The sequence below is a fragment of the Nerophis lumbriciformis genome, linkage group LG24, assembly GCF_033978685.3.
Source record: "Nerophis lumbriciformis linkage group LG24, RoL_Nlum_v2.1, whole genome shotgun sequence".
In the NCBI taxonomy this organism is placed as follows: Eukaryota; Metazoa; Chordata; class Actinopteri; order Syngnathiformes; family Syngnathidae; genus Nerophis; species Nerophis lumbriciformis.
Genome location: NC_084571.2, coordinates 6400238 through 6410786, shown reverse-complemented (window position 1 = coordinate 6410786; position 10549 = coordinate 6400238). Strand labels below are relative to the sequence as shown.

The 10549-nt window shown below is 39.8% G+C and overlaps 1 protein-coding gene across 1 annotated transcript; it reads right to left on the bottom strand.

Moving 5' to 3' along the window:
- Window positions 1–20: 20 nt before the first annotated feature.
- lg24h16orf89 (linkage group 24 C16orf89 homolog) lies at window positions 21–8842 on the bottom strand. Its single transcript, XM_061981429.1, has 8 exons — window positions 8617–8842; window positions 3598–3750; window positions 3378–3528; window positions 3197–3314; window positions 2962–3124; window positions 2799–2903; window positions 2646–2735; window positions 21–410 (listed from the first exon to the last, which is right to left on the bottom strand). The coding sequence occupies exons 1-8, from the start codon at window positions 8792–8794 to the stop codon at window positions 307–309; spliced, it is 1062 nt and encodes a 353-aa protein (XP_061837413.1). The 5' UTR covers window positions 8795–8842; the 3' UTR covers window positions 21–306.
- Between the last annotated feature and the right edge of the window lie 1707 nt (window positions 8843–10549).

The window sequence follows — 10549 nt, the reverse complement described above, 5'->3', positions numbered from 1 at the left end:
TTAAACACCCGAGACACACGCACGTTCATTTATTTATTTGGGATGTGGTGTTTCTACATACATTCATGGTTCATACTTGACACAAAGTCTGCCAAACTCCTAAAACACTTAAGTGCTTCACATATAAAAACAGGCAGCTTATTTGTTTTTCTACTCCACGTTGCAGAGGACTCCATGAAGAACTACATGGGAACTGTTGTCTGTGAAGATGTAGGATTCAGTTCTCGGTCTGCCAGGAAGAAAGTTTCCATTTCAGGCCAGAGAGACCACCTCATGCCCAGCATGGCTGTGAGGGGCCAGAAAGGTTCAAGACAGGGGCCTCTTGGTTATGTCCTGCTCTGCCAGGTAGTAGTTTAAATATCCTCCCAGGGCACCCACCGCCACAGCGGTCATGTGACTGGAGCAGCCGTCTGAAGGCAGAAACAAAACAAAAAATATGAGAATAGTACACAGGGTTTTTTTTTTTTCAAAATAAAATTACCAGCCGTCAAAAGCTGTTGTGTCGGCAATAATATATAATTCTTTAATGTTATCATTATTACACTAGGGCAGCTGTCAAACCTGTTTTCATTGAGGGTCACATCACAGTTATGGCTGCCCTTAGAGGGCCGTTTGTATGAGTAAAAAAATACATGAATATACATTTATAAGAGTTTGCCTCATTATATTATGCAATTTATTATATTTTTTTTACATACACTGTAAAGAAAACAGGAAGCTAAGTCGCCAGAATTTTACGGTAACATTTACGATGAGTTTTACAACATATCACTGTAAAAATGTAACAGTAAAATCTACAGACGTTTTATGGTGTTTTACTGTAAATGTAAAAATGGTCCCACAGGTTTTTTTTCCCATAATATGGAAACTGAGTGACCATGTTTTTTTTTTACCCTAAAATCTATTGCTGTCTTTACAGTGTACAATTTGATGGATAACTTGCTTGGGAATCATGAGTCACACAGTTATTTATTAGTAAATATTTTTATTTGAATGAATATAAAACTGTAATCTATGCTAATCTAATTATTTGTTGCATTATTAGATAATAATAAAGGTTCAAAAGACTAACTTTTATTTTACTGCTGTCAAATGATAAAAAAAAATGTTATCATATTAATGACAGTTTTGAATTTGGAATAATCATTATTAATCACTGATTATTTCTCGCCTGCATAATTTCAGTTACGGTAACTTAAAACTGACGTATGCATTGATCGTATAACAACCAGATAACCATCCGTGGTTAAGGTAAATGAGCATGTACAGTCGAAATAAATTGCATTGATTAAACTGCGTACTAACAGTGCATCTGGAAAGTATTCGCAGCGCTTCACTTTTTCCACATTTTGTTATGTTGTAGCCTTATTCCAAAATGTAAAAAATTCATTTTTGTCCTCAAGATTCTGCATGCAATACCCCATAACGACAATGCGAAAAAGTTTTGTTTGGAATTTTTTGCAAATTTGTTAAAAAAAGATGTTAAAAAACAAATAAATCACATGTATTCACAGCCTTTGCTCAATATTTGTTGACGTATCTTTGGCAGAAATTACAGCATCAAGTCTTTTTGAATACGACACCACAAGCTTGGCACACCTACTTTTGGGCAGTTTCGCCCATTCCATACCTTTCAAGCTCCATCAGGTTGGATGGGAAACGTTGGTTTTCCTCCAGGATGTCTCTGTACATTGCTGCATTCATCTTTCCCTCTATCCTGATTAGTCTCCCAGTTCCTGCCGCTCTAAACCATCCCCACAGCATGATGCTGCCACCACCATGCTTCCCTGTAGGGGTGTTACTTGCCTGGTTTCCTCCAAACAGGACGCATTCATGCCAAAGACTTCGATCTTTGTCTCATCAGACCAGAGAATTTTGTTTCTCATGGTCTAAGAAGCTTTCAGGTGCATTGTGGCAAACTTTTTACGAAGAAATGTCTTCCGTCTGGACACTCTACCATACAGGCCTGATTAGTAGTTTGCTACAGAGATGGTTCTCCTCTCTCCACAGAGGAATGCTGTAGCTCTGACAGGGTGACCATCGGGTTCTTGGTCACCTCCCTGACTAGGCCCCTTCTCCCCCGATCGCTCAGTTTAGACGGCCAGCCAGCTATAGGAAGAGTCCTGGTGGTTCCAAACTTCCTGTATTTTACGGATTACGGAGGCCACTGTGCTCATTGGGACCTCCAAGGCAGTGCCTCGAGACAATACTGTCTGTAGGGCTACAGAAAATGTCATGCTTGGTTTGTGCTCTGCCATGCACTGTCCAGTGTGAAGGTGTGTGCCTTTCCAACTGAATTTACCACAGGTGGACTCCAATTAAGGATGATCAGTTGAAACAGGATGCAACTGAGCTCACTTTTGAGCTCCATCGCAAAGGCGGTGAATACTTATGTGTACATGTCATTGTCGTTTTAAATTTTGGATAAATTTGCACAGAATCTCTTAAAAAAGGTTTTCATGTTGTCATTAAGGGGTGTTGTGTTTAGAATTTTGAAGACAAAATGAATTTTTGTGATTATATGCAAGAGTTAACTTTTTGTTTTTTCAAAATAAAACTACTTCCCGTCAAAAGCAGTTGTGTCGGCAATAACTTTCTCTTTCAGTTTCTCCCTAGCAGTGACTAACAATCCAGTTCAAACCCACCAGGAAGTATCTTCTCCCTCCTCTTCACTCGGTGGTGAGGCTGCAGCTGCTCCAGCAGCTCGTCTCCGATTATCTGAGAGATGACGCTCCCTGAGGACACAAGTTGGGCTTAAGTATGACACGACAACATAATCATGTCAGATGGTGACTCACTGTCGCGTCCAAAGCAGCCCAGCTCGCCGTCCTGCAGCCGCAAGATGTGCTGCAGCCAGTCGGCTTTGTAGAAGTCGGAGAAGCCGGCCAAGCCACAGATGAGGACTGGGAACGTGCAGCGGGTCAGAGAACATGGAGCACAAGCGATGAGACACAAACTCACTGTTCTCGATGAAGATGTCGACCGTCTGCTGGGTCAATCCGTCCGAGATGATGTCCTGGTTGGTCTTCATCATGTTGGAGCAGAAGATCTTCCGGTAGCTGAGTTCCGTCATGTTGGTCCGGGATGCTCGCGTGTCGCCTTTCAGCAGGTTGGAGCAGCCTTTCTGGGAGCGACACGCAAAAAACCCTGATAGGACGACGAGAAGGTTTCTCCTTCGTGCTTCGTGTGGACTCACCATCTTCCCGATCATGAAGTAGAGAAGCTGGTGGGACAGCGAGTAGTAAGGGCAGCCGAAGCGAGTCATGGTGTCCCGACAGGGTTTGGTGACGATGCAGGGGGTCCCCTTGGTTTTCCTGCAAACATCACATCACTTTGTCTCCTCCATCATGGGAGTCCCGCCCCCTTTTTGGTCCTACCAGGTGCCCAGCAGCAGCGTCAGACACTTGTCGCTGAGCTGCTCGTCGTAACACTCGCTGGTGTTGGCCGAGGGGTACACCAGGCTGGGGTCTGTGGGGCTCCACTCCTGAGGAACTTGCCAGAACGTCCAGGTGAGGAGAGGCTCGAACTCTGCAGGAACAAAACGAGACGTTTGGGTTGACATTCCTTGTTTTTAGAGTTTTGGCTCCAGAGCTTCACCTCGGTAATATTTGGGGTCGTTCTGCTGCAGGGCGGCGATGGCGTTGTCGAAGCTTCGGTCCAGACGTTTGACCAGATCCACGGAGGCCGCCCTCTGAGCCCAGCTGACCGGGTCCGAGTGAGGCCACATCCTAACCGCCTCCTTCAGTTGAGCTAGAAAACAGTGACACACACACACTGGAGTCTGGGTCAGCAGGTAAAAACACAATATAAATAACATGTGTCAAACTTAAGGCCAGGGGCCAGATCTGGCCCAACACATCGTTTTATGTGGCCCGGGAATAATGTGCGTCAATAAAGTGCTTCATTTGTTCTTTCAATCTCGACAAAAAATAACAATTTTATATTCAATTGCCGTGGTTCTCAAACTGTTTTCCCCAAGTACCACCTTGGAAAGCACTTGGCTCTCCAAGTACTGCTATAACAACCAACATTTGAATACAGTAGCCGAGTAGGCCTAAGTCGGGGGTCGGCAACCCGCGGCTCTAGAGCCACATGTGGCTCTTCAGTGCCGTCCAAGTGGCTCCCTGGAGCTTTTTCAAAAATGGAAAAAGATGGGGGAAAAAATTCATATTTTGTTTTAATATGGTTCCTGGAGGAGGACAAACGTTACACAAACCGTCCTAATTGTTAGAAATCTCACTGTTTATACTGATGAGAATATTTGGCGAGCACCATTTTGTCATACTAATTACGGCGGTCCTTGAACTCACCATGGTTTGTTTACATACAACTTTCTCCGACGCTGCCACAGTAAGACGTGTTTTATGTCACCCCCCTTCTTTGTCTCATTTTGTCCACCAAACTTTTTATGCAATGCATTAAAGCCCAATAGTGAGCTTTGTAGACGTTATTGACTTTTTGTAGTGCTTATCAGGCATATTTGGTCAGCGCATGACTGCAAGTCAGGGGCGTCGCTAGGGATTTTGGGCCCCATGAAAAGAACCTTTACAGGGCCCCCAACACAGTGTCATTATTTTTTCTGTATTATAATTTCATCATCATTAGGGGCCTCTCTGGGCCCCCCTCCATCATGGGCCCCTAGAATCCGTCTCCTTTACCCCCCCCTTTTCGGCGCCCCTGCTGCAAGTTAATCAATGCTAACATGCTATTTAGGTTAGCATCATTATGCCTTGTTTGTAGGTATATTTGAGCTCTAAATTTATTTCACTTATGTCCTCTGTATATTTAATTTATATGTGCATGTCTCATGACACATTATCTGTATGTAATATTGGCTGCATTTCCGACAGTTGTTTGTGTGCACTTATAGACCACAGCAAACGTTACACAGCTTGCAAAGATTGTAATAAATCCATTCTTTAACTTGGAAACAAACATCTATACCTTTGGCCATTCTAAGCCAGTAACTTACAGGAGTTATATCACCCTGTGAGAAACCTTAATTTTACTAATGTTTTCCAATTTTTTTTAAATGTGTAGAATAAATATTACATTTCAACATTTCTGTCAACGAAGATTTGCATCAGCCTGCGACAAATAGTCATGTTGATAGTAGGCTAATATAGCTAATTTAGACACTTACATCATGTATTGCCTTTATTATAACACTTATACTGTTACGATCCGCTGCACGGATCATAGTTTGTTTATGTTTCTCGTCACATGTGTTTTCAGCACCTTGAGTTTCGTTTATTTCTGTTGCCATGACGGCAGATTGTATACACCTGCCTCTGGTTAGTTTCCGGGACGCGCACCTGTTGCCCGGGCGCTAATCAGAGGGCTATTTAGTCTTTTCCCTGGCCTCACTCGGTCTGGCTTCCTAGTTTGTTCTCATACAACTGTTAACGACTACTTAGATCTCATGCTATGCTATTTTTTCCTGCTAGCTCCCACGCTAGTCCTTTTGTTTTGCCTTTTGTGCTACGTGCATGTCTTTTGTTTATTCTTCATATGATTTATATTTAAAATAAATCATTTTTCCTACCTGCAAGCTGTGTCCGAAGCCGTCTGCATCCTTGGGAGAACCACACCCGCATCACTATGCGACCCAGTCGTTTCATATACAAGGCGTTTAGTTTTGTGCGGCTCCAAACAGATTTGTTTTTTGTATTTTTGGTCCAATATGGCTCGTTCAACATTTTGGGTTGCCGACCCTTGGCCTAAGTATTCATTAAAAACAGCAGAAATGTTATTTGTCAAGTATATTTAATAGTTTTGGCTACTTTAACATTACAGTTTCAACAGTAACACTGTGTTTGAATTTATGAAAATAAAATACTGTCCTTTAATCAAGTGATTCTTTGGCGTACTGTGAAATGGAGCCTCTACCACTGTTCTATTGCATATTTTCTAAACTCTATAGTTATCTGATTATGCAACAAGAACATTTACAGAAAACAATAATAGTATGAAAATGACAGATTTATGCTGTCTTTAAATTGAAAGGGAGTGGTAATTTGTTTTTGGTGACACCTACTGACCACAATAATTTATTACGTTAGGCTAATGCTCTGCTTTGCACAAGTAAATATGCTGCAGGACTGCTCGTATTTATTAAGCTTACAGTATATTGGACATATTTTAAGCAAGTCAGTATCGTATGATCATAGTTTTTTGCTGATATCGGAGCGATATCAATATCTGATCTGGACACACCTAACATCTGTTTGTCACCTTGACTTATGAGTTATCTACCAGTGAAAAATATACAAGAATTATAAGAGGATTGTACATTTACATTCATATTTTCACTGTTCCAAAGGGCCCTGCAAAAGTGCAAAGGTTATTGTGAAAACTGTGAAATTGTGTGTGCTACTCGTTTTTTGATAATAAGTGCAAAAGTGGTGCAAATATTCGATTGAGGTTTTTGTGTGTAGCATTAATTCCCTCCACATTCATGACATCATACCCTCCAAGCTGGGCTGTTAGGTTACGTAGTGGAATATGCAGCACACAAATACAATATAAAGCTATACTGTACTTTTTTTTCCTGACAGTCCAAATATGTTGACGCACACGTACAGGACGGAGGATTATCTGTCCGTCGTCTCTTATTGCAGTAGGACTGCACGGTTTTGAGAAAAATCATGATTGCAACTTTTCCCTACGAAATTGCGATTCGATTTGATATTTTTATATTTTATACATATACAAACCCCGTTTCCATATGAGTTGGGAAATTGTGTTAGATGTCAATATAAACGGAATACTATGATTTGCAAATCCTTTTCAACCCATATTCAATTGAATGCACTACAAAGACAAGATATTTGATGTTCAAACTCATAAACTTTATTTTTTTTTTGCAAATAATAATTAACTTAGAATTTCATGGCTGCAACACGTGCCAAAGTAGTTGGGAAAGGGCATGTTCACCACTGTGTTACATGGCCTTTCCTTTTAACAACACTCAGTAAACGTTTGGGAACTGAGGAGACACATTTTTTAAGTTTCTCAGGTGGAATTCTTTCCCATTCTTGCTTGATGTACAGCTTAAGTTGTTCAACAGTCCGGGGGTCTCCGTTGTGGTATTTTAGGCTTCATAATGCCCCACACATTTTCAATGGGAGACAGGTCTGGACTACAGGCAGGCCAGTCTAGTACCCGCACTCTTTTACTATGAAGCTACGTTGATGTAACACGTGGCTTGGCATTGTCTTGCTGAAAAATTGTCCATGGTAACGTTGCTTGGATGGCAACATACGTTGCTCCAAAACCTGTATGTACCTTTCAGTTTATGGTGCCTTCACAGATGTGTAAGTTACCCATGTCTTGGGCACTAATACACCCCCATACCATCACAGATGCTGGCTTTTCAACTTTGCGCCTATAACAATCCGGATGGTTCTTTTCCTCTTTGGTCCGGAGGACAGGACGTCCACAGTTTCCAAAAACAATTTGAAATGTGGACTCGTCAGACCACAGAACACTTTTCCACTTTGTATCAGTCCATCTTAGATGAGCTCAGGCCCAGCGAAGCCGACGGCGTTTCTGGGTGTTGTTGATAAACGGTTTTCGCCTTGCATAGGAGAGTTTTAACTTGCACATACAGATGTAGCGACCAACTGTAGTTACTGACAGTGGGTTTCTGAAGTGTTCCTGAGCCCAAGAGGTGATATCCTTTACACACTGATGTCGCTTGTTGATGCAGTACAGCCTGAGGGATCGCAGGTCACGGGCTTAGCTGCTTACGTGCAGTGATTTCTCCAGATTCTCTGAACCCTTTGATGATATTACGGACCGTAGATGGTGAAATCCCTAAATTCCTTGCAATAGCTGGTTGAGAAAGGTTTTTCTTAAACTGTTCAACAATTTGCTCACGCATTTGTTGACAAAGTGGTGACCCTCGCCCCATCCTTGTTTGTGAATGACTGAGCATTTCATGGAATCTACTTTTATACCCAATCATGGCATCCACCTGTTCCCAATTTGCCTGTTCACCTGTGGGATGTTCCAAAAAAAGTGTTTGATGAGCATTCCTCAACTTTATCAGTATTTATTGCCACCTTTCCCAACTTCTTTGTCACGTGTTGCTGGCATCAAATTCTAAAGTTAGTGATTATTTACAAAAAAAAATATTGATCAGTTTGAACATCAAATATGTTGTCTTTGTAGCATATTCAACTGAATATGGGTTGAAAATGATTTGCAAATCATTGTATTCCGTTTATATTTACATCTAACACAATTTCCCAACTCATATGGAAACGGGGTTTGTATATTTACACCCCTGATGCATATGATTGATTAAATCTCTCTGTGTGCATTCGTCACTCTTTGTGTTGTTAGCATTCTGCTCATTTCCAATATATCTTCCTGACTTGTGTTGTACTTTTTTCACGGCACGCATCCGACTCGTTGATAGAATCGTATCTTTTCCACACATTGCATCATGGCTTTTACTTGAGGTCATCCAACACTATCCGAGTTTTCCCAGTATTACACGTGTACTACACTGATATAATCGATACATTGCAGTTTTGCAGTTCGTGCAGTGACATTGCGGGCCTGCAGGAGGACACTGCGCCACGACAACAACAAGCCCTGTGCACCCACCCTGCAGCAGGAGGAAGCCCACCACGCCGTCCAGGTTGATGTGTTCGTGCTGGCGCTCCAGGAACGACGCGCCCTTGGAGAGGCTGCCCAGCACGTCATCGATCACCTCCGCCAGCGAGCAGCCGGCGGCGGCCAACAGCGCCAGCACCGCGGCCAGCTGGAGCCGAGACGTCCGCATGTTGTGAGCTGAGCTCCGGTGACGTTTTAACGGAGGAGGGGGCGGACTCCGGGGCGGGAATGAAAAGATGACGTCATGTAGAAAAATCCCGTTATTCCCCTGGGGAAATTGATAACATAACTAAAGTATGAATGTAATAATGATAATTCCACATATTTGTCATCAAATTACTTATAATTAATCAAACGCATATTTTCCTTAAATCCCACCAGAGGTCGACAAAATAGTGACGTCATGTGACGTATGTCATGAAGAAATCCAGTTAACATTCTCACGATGTTTATGCCTACAATTAGAAGACTTTTAGTTGTTTGACTCAACTATTTTGCGTGTTTGAATGAAAATTGGAGTTACTGTTATGGCGTGAAACTACTGCCAAAACTCCACAAACACAAAAATATTTTAACTCACGCCCAATGACTCGATCGCAAGTAATAAAAAATGGTTTCTTCAACTTCAAAAATGATTCGCATGCATAAAACTAATTTCATACAGGCATAACAATTATTTGTAAATATGAAAACAATTTTCTGTAAGTAAATGGTCTGCAATTGTAAAAACTAGTTTCTACTGTTGAAGAAACAATAGTATAAAAACAATTTTCTACAACTTAAAAAAATGATACGCAAGAATAAAAACAATTTTCTGCAAGTAAAAAATGGTTTGCAAGTATAAAAACAATGTTCTAGAATTTAAAAAAAGGATACGCAAGAATAAAAACCCTTTTGTGCAAGTAAAAAAATATTTGCCAGTATAAAAAACATTTTCTTAAATTAAGAAAAAACATTTGCAAGTATAAAACACGTTTTAATTAAACGATTCACAAGTATAACACAATTTTCTTCAATTAGAAATACAATTCGCAGGCATAAAACAGTTGTCTGCAGGTAAAAAATGATTTGCATGTATGAAAATAATTTTCAATTAAACGATTTGCAAGTATAAAAACAACTTTCTGCAAGTAAAAAATGGTTTGCAAGTATAAAAACAACTTTCTACAATTTAAAAAATTATACACAAAAATAAAAACAATTTTCTGTAAGTAAAAAATGATTTGCCAGTATAAAAACCATTTTCTTAAATTAAGAAAAAACATTTGCAAGTATAAAACACGTTTTAATTAAACGATTCACAAGTATAACACAATTTTCTTCAATTAGAAATACAATTCGCAGGCATAAAACAGTTGTCTGCAGGTAAAAAATTATTTGCAAGTATGAAAATAATTTTCAATTAAAGGATTTGCAAGTATAAAAACAACTTTCTGCAAGTAAAAAATGGTTTGCAAGTATAAAAACAACTTTCTACAATTTAAAAAATTATACACAAAAATAAAAGCAATTTTCTGCAAGTAAAAAATGATTTGCCAGTATAAAAAACATTTTCTTCAATTAAGAAAAAACATTTGCAAGTATAAAACACGTTTTAATTAAACGATTCACAAGTATAACACAATTTTCTTCAATTAGAAATACAATTCGCAGGCATAAAACAGTTGTCTGCAGGTAAAAAAATGATTTGCATGTATGAAAATAATTTTCAATTAAACGATTTGCAAGTATAAAAACAACTTTCTGCAAGTAAAAAATGGTTTGCAAGTATAAAAACAACTTTCTACAATTTAAAAAATTATACACAAAAATAAAAACAATTTTCTGTAAGTAAAAAATGATTTGCCAGTATAAAAAACATTTTCTTAAATTAAGAAAAAACATTTGCAAGTATAAAACACGTTTTAATTAAACGATTCACAAG